This window comes from Microcaecilia unicolor, chromosome 2 (genome assembly GCF_901765095.1).
Source record: "Microcaecilia unicolor chromosome 2, aMicUni1.1, whole genome shotgun sequence".
In the NCBI taxonomy this organism is placed as follows: Eukaryota; Metazoa; Chordata; class Amphibia; order Gymnophiona; family Siphonopidae; genus Microcaecilia; species Microcaecilia unicolor.
This window is the reverse complement of record NC_044032.1, coordinates 210043593-210058831: the sequence shown is the minus strand read 5'-3', so window position 1 is coordinate 210058831 and position 15239 is coordinate 210043593. Positions and strand designations below refer to the sequence as shown.

Here is a 15239-nt window from a genome sequence, read left to right as displayed (position 1 = left end):
GATCTGTGCTGGGACCTCTGCTTTTTAACATATTCATAAATGACCTAGAGATGGGGGTAACTAGTGAGGTAATCAAATTTGCTGATGACACAAAGTTATTCAAAGTCGTCAAATCACAGGAAGATTGAGAAAAATTAGAAGAGGACCTTACGAGACTGGGAGACTGGGCGTCTAAATGGCAGATTATGTTTAATGTGAACAAGTACAAAGTGATGCATATGGGAAAGAGGAACCCAAACTATAGCTACATCGTGCAGGGTTCAGCGTTAGGAGTCACGGACCAAGAAAGGGATCTAGGTGTCATCGTTGATGATACGTTGAAACCTTCTGCTCAATGTGCTGCTGTGGCTAGGAAAGCAAATAGAATGTTGGGTATTAGGAAAGGGATGGAAAACAAAAATGAGGATATTATTCTGCCATTGTATCGCTCCATGATGCGACCGCACCTCGAGTATTGTGTGCAGTTCTGGTCGCCGCACCTCAGAAAATATATAGTGGAATTCGAAAAGGTGCAGAGAAGGGCAACAAAGATGATACAGGGGATGGGACGACTTCCCTATGAGGAAAGGCTGAAGAGACTGGGGCTCTACAGCTTGGAGAAAAGGCGGCTGAGGGGAGATATGATAAGATAATGAGTGGAATGGAAAGGGTCGACATGGAGCGTCTGTTTATGCTTTCCAAAAATACTAGGACAAGGGGGCATATGATGAAGCTGCAGTGTAGTAAATTTAGAACGAATCGGAGGAAAGTTTTCTTCACTCAACGCGTAGTTAGACTCTGGAATTTGTTGCCGGAAAAAGTGGTTAAGGCGGTTGACTTAGCAGAATTTTTAAAAGGGTTAGACGGCTTCCTGGAGGAAAAGGCCATAGAATGTTATTGAATGGACGTGGGAAAAATCCACTATTTCTGGGATGGGCAGGACAAATTGTTTGTTCTTTTGGCCGCTGTTGGAGACAGGGTGCTGGGCTCGATGGACCCTTGGTCTGTCCCAGCATGGCGATGCTTATGTACTTATGATAAACAGACTCAACAAGGCAGGACAGAGGTAACCAAACACAATGGACAACACAAGAACCGGATCCAGATGAGGCAAGGAAAAGAAGGCAAAGGGCCAGAACTGGAACCCAGACAGGACAGGGCACGACTCGGAACTGGATTAAAACTGGGACTGGGACCCAGAAATGTAAGACAAGGCAAAACACGGAAGTAGGTTTAAACTGGGTCCAGAAAAGGACAAGGCAAGGACTAGGCTTGAGGATTCTCAAACAGGATTCAGGATTCTCAAACAGACTTGGCTGGAACAGGCTTGAGGATTCTCAAACAGGCTTGGCTGGAACCGGATTCTGGAACGGGCTTGACTTGACTGGAACCAGATTCTGGAATGGTCTTGACTGGAACCGGATTCTGGAATGGCCTTGACTTGACTGGAACCGGATTCTGGAACGGGCTTGGCTTGACTGGAACAGGATACTGAAAGGGACTTGGCTTAGTAGGGGACTGGGACAGAACAAGCTCAAACATAGAGCAGGAGCAGAACCTGGCTCAAACACACACAGAAACAGAGCTCAAGAGCCAGGAAGCAAACATGGCAGGCAAAGGATTAAGCAGACTAAGGGAAGACAAACAAACAAAGAAGCAATGTTCTTACCAGCACCCACAGCTGGATAGCAGTGAAGTAATCAGGTATGATGCTGGCTTCTACAGACGCTCAGAAATAACAGACAAGATCTAAACACACACGAAACAGAATAGGAGAAACAGAGCTTAACTATAGCAAGAGTCAAAAGCAGGACTAGGCTAAAAGCAGGAGCCAAGGGTAGAGTTAAACTGATACAGACACCAAGGGCAGATACAAGGTGTACAAAAGCAAACACACAGAAAGAAAGCAAAGTATTGAAACACAAGACTCTGAGGAACACAGAACAGACCTTCAGGAACAAGCCTCTCAGGAACCAAGCCAAGCAGGGAAATGCTCTAAACAGGTAACACAAGATTAAGAGACCTCTTGCAAAGGCAACGTAGGAAAGCTCCCTGGGTCCTTATAAAGGAGTAGGCTGATGATGTCACAAGTAAGAAATGAAGCAGAAGCAGGGACACCAAAGCGAGACTTGGCTAACAGGAAGAACAACAACAGGACATTACTCAGAAGCAGGAAGACCAAAGCAAGGCTTGGCTTACAGGAAGAACAGCAATAGGGAAAAAGGCAGACTGGAGAGGTCACAGAGCTAGATACAGAGAAACAGTAGCTCTGAACATAAGGGCACGGCCACAACCGTGACAACGCTAATTCCGACACAGCCCATTCACTTTGAATGGGCTGTGTCATCGTTGCTGCATGGCTTAGTAAACGGGGATAAATAATTACTCTTAGAAGAAGAAGAATAGTGTCAGTGAAGTTGGATATAGAGGCAAGATGATAATGGGGTAGAGGAACTGGAGGTACTATTCTAACATTTCAGAAGAAAGTGAGGTGCAGTGGGGAACATTGGAGTTATCAATATTAACATTTTTGTGTTTTCCATCAGATGTGCGACATTGGAGATGCATCCAGAGGCAGTCTTTCATCCTATGCTTATACTCTGATGGTTCTTTATTTTCTTCAGCAAAGAAAACCACCAGTTATCCCTGTGCTTCAAGAGGTATGTTGAGAAGAAAACTGTTGGTTATATGTCAAGCTCAATCTTTTATATCGCATTGAGTGAGCAGGAAGTTCACAATTCCCCATGTATTCTACAAAAGGTTCTGCCAAATGCAGAGCCTTTTGTAAAAAAAAAAAAAAAAAAGACCAAAAAAACATATGTGGATGCCAGCAAATATATATGTATTTGCTTGCTTGCAAAGTGGGAGCAGTGATTGAAAAAAATATATAAGTGGAAACAATGAGTAGCATCAACCAGCAACTTTCACACATAAGGAAGTTATAAAAAAAAAAAAAGCAACTGGACACTGCATAATATATAAATGTATTCCTATTCTAAAATGGGAAATGTACATAAATTTTAAGATTAATTTGTAAACTCTATATCCTGGAAATCACCATGTGGAACTAGAGATTTTCTGAAATCACGGTTTATATATGTAACCTATCTACATATAAATGCCATAAATGTATAAAAACCATTACTTACATATGGAGGTGTGGCAGGAGATAAAAAGCATGCCCTACAAATAAGAGTCCACAGTATACTTCCACAGTATACCTCATTGATATAGAAGGCAGTCCACTGTAACAATGGACGGTAAAACAATAGAAATATCAGCCCCCACCCCTCCATACTTGAATTTCAGATTTTACAGGACATTTGTGATTAGCATAGCAGGTGTGGGAAGCTAGTTCATTTTCTTATTAAATGTTAATGTTGATATGTTGATTTCAGATGTATGAAGGCCCCAAAAAGCCTGAAATTCTGGTTGATGGTTGGAATGTATATTTTTTTGACAAAATGGCTGAGCTGGTAAGTATTTTCTATTATTTGGTCTGTGTTTTGCTTTGCCATGTAGGTTTATTTGGTATTTGTGGATTCTTTATCGGTTCAATACCATTTGTTGAACCAGTGTAGGAATGATCCAACAAGCAGCTCAACCAGAGCTAACAGAGTCTGTTTTTTCAGAATGTTTCTCACTTTTCTACCCCCTCCCTCCCTCCCTCCCTTCAGACTCTTTCCCCTTATCATCCCTTTCTTCCGTCCACTTTTTCCTTCTCACCACCTCTTCCTCTTCCCCTCCTTTTGCCCACTCTCTCAGCTATACTTCCTCCTTTCTGCTTTCCAGTTATGCTTCCCCCTTCTCAGTCTTTCCCTCCCTTAGAGTCTCATTCTATCCCAAAACCTGTCTCTCCCTATCTCATTTCCTTCCCTTCTCAAATCTCCTGCCTTTAGACCTTAGTCCCCTTTCTCACCCCTCCTCCTGAAAGTATATGGCATCCTATAGTGACACTTATAAGAGGAAGCCTTGTGTTCAAGCCTACATTTACCTACAGCCCTCTGTTATGCAGAACCCAGGAGAGCTACCCCTTTTTTCTACTTACTGCTCCTGAATTTCAGCAGTAAAAAGAAAATGAGTACTTGGGGTTCACTTGTATTCCATCATACCTACAGTGCTTCCTTCCAAATGTGGATTCAGAGTTTCACATCAGTCATTCTCACAAGTGGTCTCTGGATGAGAGTATAACCTGGAAGATCTTTCAAGAGTGGGGCACTTTTTTGGCACACAGTACAATAAGGAGGCCCCTCAGTTCTGTTCCAGACTAGGATCACATTGCAGACTAGCCTTGGATGCCTTTCTCATTCATTGGGGGAAAGAAGTTCTGTACACATATCTTCCATTACCTCTCAAAAGTGAAAACTCTTCTAAAACTCAAACAGGATCAAGAAACATGATTCTGATTGCCCCTTACTGGCTGAAACAGATATGACTTCCTCTTCTTCTGGCGCTTTCCTCCAGGGATCTGTGGAGACTGGAATGTTTTCCGATGCTAATAACTCAGAATGACGGATCCATACTATATCCTGACCTTCAGTCCCTAGCTCTCAGGGCTTGGATGTTGAAAGGGCAGTGTTTGATTCTTTCAAGGAGTTCTGTTTATGGATCAAAAATGCTGCTTGTTTTTCCAGCATTTTACCAGGGCTTTGTAATAAACTTTCTGAAGAGCTTAAGACCAAGAACATGCAGTTTTCCAGAAACATTTGAAGATTTGATTGTGTGATATTTTTCCACTAGGAAATCTTATGGTTTTAAGAGGAAGAGGTTTCTTGTCTGGTGTTATGGGAGGTCCCTGGATCTTTTTTCCTGTCCTGCACAAAAGCTGCATGAATACCTTATGCATCTCTGAGTCAAGTCTCAAAAACAACTATTAGAGTTCATCTTAGTATAGTTGGTGCTTACCCAATTAGAAGTAAGCTAGTATCTGCTCAAACTTTAGTTGTTCGCTTTATGTGGGGCTTGCTTCTGTTGAAGTCTCCCATCAAGCTTCTTGCAGCATCATGGAACCTCAGCGTTGTTTGAACCCAGCTGATAAAGGCTTCTTCTGAGCCACTAGGTACCTGTCATCCAAAGTGTCTGACCTGGAAGGTCCTGTTTCTGGTGGCAGTCAGTGAGATCCAGACCTTAGAAGCTGATCCACCCTTCACGATGTGTTTCAACAATAGAGTGGTCCTGTGCACATTTCTTCCTAATGTATTATCAGAATTCCTTCTTAACCAGTCAGTTCTACCAGAATGTTTTCCAAAACCTCATGCCCACAATGGTGAAAGCACACTGCACACTTTGGACTACAAGAGGGCCTTGGCCTTCTATGTGGAGCAGATTAAAGTCCACCCAGTTTTTTGTTTCTTTTGACCCAATCAAGATGGGGGCTGCCATCAGCAAACACACTCCTTCAAATTAGCTAGCAGACTGCATTTCCTTCATTTATGCCCAGGCAGGCCTGACTCTAGAAGTCTTGTCATAGCTTAGACTGTTAAAGCTGTGTCTGTGTCGATAACCCAGTTGAGGTCAGCTTCCATAGAGGAAATTTGCAGAGCTGCAATGTGGTTTTTGTTCAACACATTCACATCACATTATAGTTTGGAACAGGATTCCCAATGTTACAGTCTGTTTTGCCAAACTGTTCGGCAGAATTTATTTGGGGTTTACAATCCAACTCATCCCATTAATTGCTGTTCCAGGGAGCCTTTAAAAAAAAAAAATGAAAATATAAATAGAATTCATATGTTTACTGTGTTTCATAGCCTTGCCTGTTGCAGGGCTATCAGTTACTCCTTTTTTTTTTTTTTAAGGCAATCTGTATCTAGGGAGTCCAAAATGTGAGAAGATAACCTTGCTTGTCCTCGGAGAAAAAAAAACTCTTGTAGCAGATGTTAACTGAGGTCAGCAGGATACATATTCTCACATACCCTCCCACATCCCCTTGAAATTGAATTCTGTTAGCTAGAGACTTGACTAGTTAGGTCTGCTATGACAGTGGCAGGCGAGAAAGGGTGCATACATGTGTGGCATACTCTCTCAAAAATTTTACTGAGCTGGAGAAATGTTCCTGCAAGAGGCTTTGTTGGATGATGTCACCAACAGATGTGATATGTATCCTGCTGTCCTCGGAGAACACCTTCTACAGGTAAGTAATGTTTTATGAGCTCTCTTTTGTTTCTTTTCTAACATTTGGATAGCCTTTTTTAGAGTGGTCATCAGACTCCTATTTCATGTGTTGTTCATCATACGTCTTATGCAGTGGAAGAAAGGTATCCTCAAATTAATATTCAAAACCCTATTGAGAGTGTAGGATAACTGAATTTATTCACCTATTTTTTTCTTTACAGATATTCAAATACAGTTTAATATGTAGGTAAATCTTGCTGGTCATATTTTAACTTCCCCCAATTACACAGCCAGAAGCTCTGAAACTCAGCATCAAACAATACAAGTTCTGTTTATTTTAAAAAAGAAAAAAGCATTTGATTTAGATCTCCTCCTCTCTCCCTACAAGTTTGCTCATGTAAACACTGCTCCCTCCATAGATATCTTATTGACCAATTTTCCACCCTCCTGATGACCAGTGTAAAAATTTGCTGATATCACTCAGCATGTAGCCTGATCTGCCTTCAGGTACCAATATAACAAAAACCTAGCACCTTGGCCTGCACTAGCCTTTCTGTATCCACTAAAAAAAAAAGAGGGAGGTCAGATACCGTTTTCTATTTCCCCACACTGCCCACATCTGTTGCCATCCCTTTGAAAACTCCCACCCTTAAACAAGGAAGCCCATCCAATGGGAGGAAAAAGTGAGTCCTCTGCTGGCTCCCTCTCGTGAGTCTGTGAGATTCTCAGAATACTGGTTGTAGGAATGGGCAAAGTGAAGGAGGGAGAATTGGCCCTTGTATAAGTACGTAAGTACATAAGTAATGCCACACTGGGAAAAGACCAAGGGTCCATCGAGCCCAGCATCCTGTCCACGACAGCGGCCAATCCAGGTCAAGGGCACCTGGCAAGCTTCCCAAACGTACAAACATTCTATACATGTTATTCCTGGAATTGTGGATTTTCCCAAGTCCATTTAGTAGAGGTTTATGGACTTGTCCTTTAGGAAACCGTCTAACCCCTTTTTAAACTCTGCCAAGCTAACCACCTTCACCACGTTCTCCGGCAACGAATTCCAGAGTTTTACGCGTTGGGTGGTGAAAACTTTTCTCCGATTTGTTTTAAATTTACTACACTGTAGTTTCATCGCATGCCCCCTAGTCCTAGTATTTTTGGAAAGCCGCAGCAGCACACTGAGCAGAAGGTTTCAGCGTATTATCGACGACAACACCCAGATCCCTTTCTTGGTCCGTAGCTCCTAACGTGGAACCTTGCATGACGTAGCTATATGTTGATGCCCCTGTATAAGTCATTGGTGAGGCCCCACCTGGAGTATTGTGTTCAGTTTTGGAGGCCGTATCTTGCTAAGGATGTAAAAAGGATTGAAACGGTGCAAAAAAAAGCTACAAAAATGGTATGGGATTTGCGTTACAAGACATATAAGGAGATTGATTTTTTACTCATTCCAAAAGTACAAAGACTAGGGAGATACTCGAGGAAGTTACATGGAAATACTTTTAAAACAAATATGAGGAAATATTTTTTCAGTCAATGAATAGTTAAGCTCTGGAACTCTTTGCTGGAGATGTGGTAACAGCAGTTAGCATATCTGGGTTTAAAATGGTTTGGAGAAGTTCCTGGAGGAAAAGTCCATAGTCTGCTATTGAGACAGACATGGGAAGCAACTGCTTGCCCTGGGATTTGTAGTATGGAGTGTTGCCATGATTTGGGTTTCTGCCAGTTACTTGTGACCTGGCTTGGCCACTGTTTGGAAAACAGAATACTGAGATTGATGGACCATTGGTTTGACCCAGTATGGCTACTCATATGTTCTTATGGCTTATGCGGTCAAGGGCTGAATATTGAATTTGCCGGATAAGTGTTAGCAGGCTCAAAAAAAAAAACTGATATTCAATACCGAAGCCCAGACGGAGCCCAGCATTGAAGATCCGGGAATAACACTGACGGCAGGTAGCAAACCGCTTACCACTGCCAGCTGAATATCGGGGGAATTGTTTTTTGTCTGTGGACTACTGTTCCACAACTACAAGACCTCTATTCCCGAAGTTTTGCGCTATTTACTTTGTACTGTACTTTACTGCAATGACAGGCTATATCTTTCTTTGACAGAAAAAAGGATCCTTGGGGACAAATTCAGTCAGTGTGTTTCTAGACACTAAAACTAGAGAGTGGAGGTGACAAAAGGAAACAAGGGAATTCAGAAAGTCAACCCCAGAAAAAAACATGATGGCAGAGAGAAAGGTCGTGTAAATATAGAAAACCATCCAAACTCACTTAGCACATGGAAAGCAATCAGCACAAATGCTTGTAGTCTAAGTAAAAAGGTTCAAGATTTGCAAGCCCTGAAGTTTGAGGGAAATTTGGATATTGTTGCTATTACAGAGACATGGTTCAATGATTCCCATGAATGGGATGTGACCATACTGGGCTATAATATTGTTAGGAAGGATAGGTAAGGTGGAGGAGTGGCTCTAAATGTGAAAAACAATATCCGAATGGCTGAAATGCAGGGAACCTGGGGAAAGGAAGAAGCTATATAGATTGTCCTGGAAAGAGAAAATGGAACCTGTATCCTCATGGGTGTCTACAGATCTCTGGCACCAATGGAGAAGCTGGACAGAGATCTGATAGAAGATATTCAAAAGCTTGGTATGAAAGGGGAGGTGCTCTCGTTAGGAGATTTCAAATTGCCTGATGTGGATTGGAACATTTTGTTAGCAGAATTGGAAAGAAGTAGAGAGATCGTGGATTCCTGTCAAAACTACTTCCTCAGACAAATGGTGACGGAACCCACGAGGGAAGGGTCGATGTTGGATCTAGTGCTTCCAAATAGAAGAAGTGTTTCCACTGTCTATGTGGGTGCCCACTTATGTAAATGGACTTGGGGAAAATCCACTATTTCTGGGATAAGCAGTATAAAATGTTTTGTACATATTTGGGATCTTGCCGGGTATTTGTGACCTGGATTGGCCACTGTTGGAAACAGGATGCTGGACTCGATGGACCTTTGGTCTTTCCCAGTATGGCAATACTTATGTACTTATGTAATAGTGATTATCACACAACTAGAGAAAAAGGCCCGTTTCTGTTAGAAATGAAATGGGCGCTAGCAAGGTAATTTCATTTTGCCATGAATGTTTTTAATAGAAGTTTTTTTACATATTTCCTGTGATGCTAATGGATAATTTCCCAGATTGTTTTATGAGTAATGTGATGCATGACAATGAGATGTGTTTTTGGTGTTATGTATTTCTGTTGTTTTTGAGTTCCAAGGTCCCCCCTCCCTCCCTCCAGAGTTCCCCCTCCCTCCGAGTTCCAGGGTCCTTCCTCCCTCCCTCCTAAAAGAGGCCCGTTTCCAACAGAAATGAAACGGACGCTAGCAAGGTTGCAGGGCCCCCTCCCTCCCTACCTCCCTCCCTCTCTCTGTCCTCCGAGTTCCAGTCCCCCTACCTGCCTCCCTCCCTCCAAGTTCCATGCCCCCCTACCTGCCTCCCTCCCTGTCCTCCGAGTTCCAGGCACCCCTCCCTCCCATTCAAGTTGCAGGGCACCCCTCCCTCCCTCCAAGTTCCATGCCCCCCTCCTTGCCTCCCTCCTTGTCTGCCGAGTTCCAGGGCACCCCTCTCCCTCCTCCCCCCTCCCCTTCGAATTCCAGGACCCCCTATCCCCCGTCTTCGAGTTCCAACCTACTCCTTCTTCCTCTGTCTCTCAGCATCACCCGAAATCTTACCATAGAGCAGAGCATACGCTACAGTTATACTTCCTCACTCACAGGTTATTGGTTGCCGGCTTGCTTATGAGTGGCTGTGTGGCGTGAAGCAGGGCTGTGTAGCGAGTGATGTAATGTGCAGGGAGCGGGGCTGAGGGCGGTTGTATGAGTGGTACTGGGAGGTAGGTGCATCTTCGCCGCTTTTGTCTTTCTTCCTGGCCGGGAGTCGGTTTTTGAGTGTAGGGAGGAGCCAGCGGGGGAGCTGGTAAAAGGCTGCAGTGGTCTCCGGAGGGCAAGGGAGCTGCGGGGAATCAGCGGAAAGCAGCCTCGGGGAAGAGGCCCAGAGAGACCGGGGTGGCTGTGTGGCTGTGTTTTTATACCCAAGCGTCTCTCTGTATGTGAGAGTGGTAGAAGAGTCCATTTTAAACACGGGGAAATTGCTTTCTTTCCTGTGGTTGGTCCCTTCTTCTGACGTCGCGTTACAATGGGCGGAGCGATTACGAAGCCTACGAACACTACAGGGCTTCACAGCTTCACTGCCACGGAGTCAGCTTCAGAACGTTGGAGGTGCGAATTATTATATTAGATATGGTTTGATATAAAAGCAAAAGTGGAGAACAGATGTACAAAACTCAAAGTACTGGATTTCAGACGTACTGATTTTGGTAAAATGGGGGAATACTTGAAGAAGGAACTGATGGCATGGTTAGGCATAGGTGAAAGTTGCTATAAATATGGCAACTGATCTTTATGCAAGGAAAGTATACAAAAAGAAGAGAAACAGGAAGCCTATATGGTTCTCCAAACAAGTAGCTGAAAAAATAAGGGCAAAAGAAGCTTTGTTCAAGAAATACAGAAGAATAGAACAAGAGGATCACAGAAAAGATTATCGGATTGAACTCAAAGAAGCAAAGAGGGAAATACAGCTAGTGAAAGTACAGGCAGAAGAAAAAATAGCTGAAGATGTTAAGAGAGGTGGCAAACTTGAATTCTGTACCACCATGAGCTGCCTTTTCTGAGCTGCCTTTTCTTACCCCTAATTGTGATCGCCATCATAGGGATAGTTCTAAAGGGTACTTGAAGAAGTCATTAGGTTCAGTACCAAGGCGGTTACCATGCTCTTCCCTTTGTCTTCTCTATCAGATGAATTTATTAAAATGAGCTTAGAATAGGACTGATCTGGGACTCCCTTCTTTAAGGTCCGATTTCTGTTTGGTAAGCATTAGAACCACTTTCTTAGTCTTGCTGCACTGTTTATGCTTAGATAAGAGAGCTTGTGTAACAGGTTATGTGAATCTTTATGCAGAGAAGAGGGGTACGATGAAGAGCCAAGTTACCAGCTAATTGTGATCATCTCTGGGGAAAGGTGACTAAAGTCTCCAGAAACATAAAATGAGGTTTTAATTATTTAGAGCAAATATTTTGTAATAATACAATTCAAACCGCATCCTTTTATGTAGATAAAAAGTTACAGAAGTTCAAAAATGTAACTTTTACAGTCTGCTTACGGACCAATGATGTGAAAAATAGCCATTATCAACATTTTGGATCTGCTACTTCCGTCACCTTTTCCCAGTAATGGTCACAATTGTTTGAAATAGTTATATTTTTTTAAATGAGCTGTTCTAAAAAATGACTAAAAATATGATGACATAAAATCAATTTCCTCTTTCTGACTTCCAGCCAGTGTACTGGGCAGACTATGGGAAAAATCAAGAATCTGTAGGGGAGCTGTGGCTGGGGCTTCTCCGCTTCTATACCGAGGAATTTGATTTTAAGGAACATGTCATCTGCATCAGGAGAAAAAGTCTACTCACAACTTTTAAGAAGCAATGGACCTCAAAATACATTGTTATTGAAGGTATATTGATCATGTTTAGAATAAGTTCCAAAGCAAATACAAACCTCATTGATGTGCTTCATTGTTCACAAATTAGGTTTAAAACTGTGTATTTATTTATAACATATAGATTTCTCATATCTCCCTTCCCCATATCCCTAACGCAGACACCTACACGCACACACAAGAAAGATACTGCAAACTTGTTGTTCCTGTTAAGAAAAATAATGTTTTGCATTTAATTAAGTTTTATATTTTGGACATTGAGTATTATGGTGAAGAAGATGGGAGTGGGTAGGTTCCTAGCTAAGAACAGTCAAAGTAGCAAAGCTATTTGGAAAAGCCATGATTTTGTAGTTCTCTTCAATTTGGGATATGAAGCTTCAAAAACGAATCTGAGTGAGGAATACTTTTCAGAGATTAGGGCCCAAATATGGGAAGTCATTGTAGACAGCAGAATCTGGGGTGATATCTGACATGTGGCCAAGTGATGGCCTTAAGAAAGCCATAAAGATGGAATTTTAAAACAGCTCACTAGACATTTTTATTGTGGTCTTTAGTAAGATATTACCTCAAGATTAATTTGAACAAATTAACTGTTGGGGGGATGCTCACAATAAGCCTAAGAGTCTAAAGAAACAGATGGCTCACTTTCCCCTTCAGGCGCAGTTTATGAGGAAGTGAATAATTTCATTATAAGAAAGTCAAAACACTCCATTATCAAGGCTCATTGCCACCCTTGTACAGATCATTAATTTTTCTCCATTTAAACTGATATGTGGCTCTGCCTTGCAGGCATGTTCCACAAATGACTATTCTAGACCTCCTTTGTCCATTGTGTATGATTGAAAAGAATACAACTAATACCCTTTGTGCAAAATATACTGTAATCACACCCAAAGCAAAGGTAAATATACAGAGCCTTATTTTACTTTCTCTCAAGAAGGAGGAAAAGACCTCAGATAATCAGCCTTGGCTATTCAGAGCTTGCAGTATCATAACCACTTGAGCTGTAAGTTGAGTTTCTTCATCACAGGTCTCAAAAACCTCCTCCTTTATTTTATTTATTTAGAGGTATTCAACTGTCATATATATATTGTTACTTGACTGTATTTCTTTTAACACTTGTCTTCTTGTTTAATAAAATTTCCCTCAAGACAATCCAGACTGATAAACAGTAACATCTGATGTATAGATCCTCTGGTTCAATCAACAGAGCGCTGGTGTTTCACCGCAGCTTTATCAAGAGCTTTTTGTTTTATTTTCACCAATCAGTCCAGTGTCTTTTCTAGCATCAGTTCATTCCTGTGGGAAATAAGTCAATGATTGAAAAGAATCACATTGAAAATTAGACACTACAAGCCAACACAGCTAGCTACTTGTCACAATTACATAGGTCACAGCGTGCATGACAGTAGAAAAAGACTCCAGTTATAGAAGCTTTATTCAATTTGCCTCTCCTGTTTTTGTCTACAATATGCGCATTTTTGAATATTTATAGAGAAATGTATGTTTTGATAGATCTAAAGAATGATTGCCATCAATTTTTGGCTTTTGTCTTCCATTTTCCAGTATTGCAGACAGTATTTTAACATTAAGATATTTCAAACAACGCTGATATACACGTTACAAACAAATAGCAAATTAAGGGCCTTTCTTACTAAACCACGCTAGCTATTCCTGGTATGGAAAATGTGCCACAGCCCATTCATTTTGAATGGGCTGCATCATATTTGCTGCACAGAATTCACCAGTGTGGTTTAGTAAATATTGAGGGTCTTTTACTAAGGCGCGCTCACATTTTTGGCACGTTCTAAAATTGTGGGCATTTCTATGGGCATCTCTAACGTTTAGCACGCCCGCAATTTTAGCGCATGCTAAAAACGTGAGCGCGCCTTAGTAAAAGATGCCCTGTCCTAAATAGTGAAGTATTTTTATTTGTCTTTAACTATATATTTCTAATCTTCCTATCAGCCTCTTTCCCAATGTACAATAGTTGAGTAAAGTGGACAAAACATGAAAATCTGGTTGGGAAATCAGGGACAAATTATAAACAGGAAGTACTTTTTAAAGCCTTAAATTATTCTGATACAATAGGCAGGCCTTTTCTTCACCTTGGGTTCACCTGCATGCAGCCTACATCTTCCTCCTTTTCAGGAAGAAATGTCTCCTGGCTATTAATTTTCGGTCTGCATTCTATTTAGTTCTGATAGTAAAGCACCAATATCACTGCTGCAAACTGAATATGGACATCATTTACAACACCCCAATCCCAAACAGTCCAATATATGCTTACCAGACTCTCAACAGCTCACTTCATGCTAGACCCCTGCCCAAACTACATAGCAAAAGAGGCCCTGACCCAATTTGTAGAACACCTAACACAATATGTGGCTTTTATGTTCTCCGAGGGTCTGTACCCTTCAGAGACAACATACTGTTAACCCCATCCCAAAAAACACGAAACTCAGTAAAAGCAACATGAAGAATTACAGACTGGTAGCCTCAATCCCTCTAATAACCAAGCTCATAGAATGGATTGTCGTGGAGCAATTAATGGACTACCTAACCAGTCACACAATTCTATATGAGTCACAATTAGGATTCAGACCCCAGTTCAGCACTTTAACAGTTCTGATAACACTGTTGGCAAATTTCAGGAAGGAGATAAGCAAAGGGAAAGAGATAATACTATTACAATTCGATATCTCGTCAGCTTTCGACATGGTAGATCACCAAATTCTACTCAGACTTCTAAATGAAATTGAAATCGGTGGTGAGTCCTCAACTGATTCCGGGGCTTCCTAACGGCTAGAACATACCAAGTGATGATGAACCAGAAACTGTCAGTACCCTGGAAAGCAATCTGTGGGGTCCCACAAGGGTCCCCCATCTCTCCAACACTTTTCAACATAATAATGATCTCATTGGTGAAACTCCTAACACTGCAAGTTTTCGTCCCTTTATCAATGTGGATGATGTGTCCATTTACATTCCCTTTGAAAATAACTTGAACGAAATAAAAGAAAGATTAGACAGGTGATCAAATTGCTAGAAGCCTGGGCAACCGCCTTCAAAGGAAAAACACAGTTCCTTGTGCTCACCTCCCCACACTGCATAGACATCTATCCAAACATCGAGATTGACGGAACCAAGTACCCAATCTCAAGTAATCTAAAGATCCTAGGGGTTACGCTAGATCAAAATCTCTCACCTTGGAAAATCAGACAGGAATTGTGACAACCAGAATGTTTCAAATGCTCTGGAAACCAAGAAAGATAAGGAATTGCTTTCCCAGAGACATTTTTTGCATGCTAGTACAGTCGATGGTTCTAACACACATGGACTACTGCAACAGAATATATGCCGGCTACAAAGAAGAAATCTTGAAAAAACTTCAAACCGCACAGAACACAGTAGAAAGATTAATGCTAAGAAGATAACGCTATGATAAGGCAGGTCTATTACTACAAAATCTCCACTGGCTCCCAGTTGAGGAGCGTATCCCTTTAAAAATATTCACTCTGGTCTACCGAATAATCTTTGGTATGGCTCCAGCCTATATGATAGATCTAATTGACCTTCCTCTCAGGAATGTAA

At 41.7% G+C, this 15239-nt stretch overlaps 1 protein-coding gene across 1 annotated transcript in view; it reads left to right on the top strand.

Annotated features, from left to right (window-relative positions):
• Positions 1–15239, top strand: part of TUT7 (terminal uridylyl transferase 7) — a 242055-nt gene that overhangs the window by 182028 nt on the left and 44788 nt on the right. Inside the window, 3 exon segments of the mRNA XM_030193686.1 lie at positions 2526–2639; positions 3378–3455; positions 11483–11660. Of these exon segments, the coding sequence (XP_030049546.1) occupies positions 2526–2639; positions 3378–3455; positions 11483–11660 (370 nt within the window).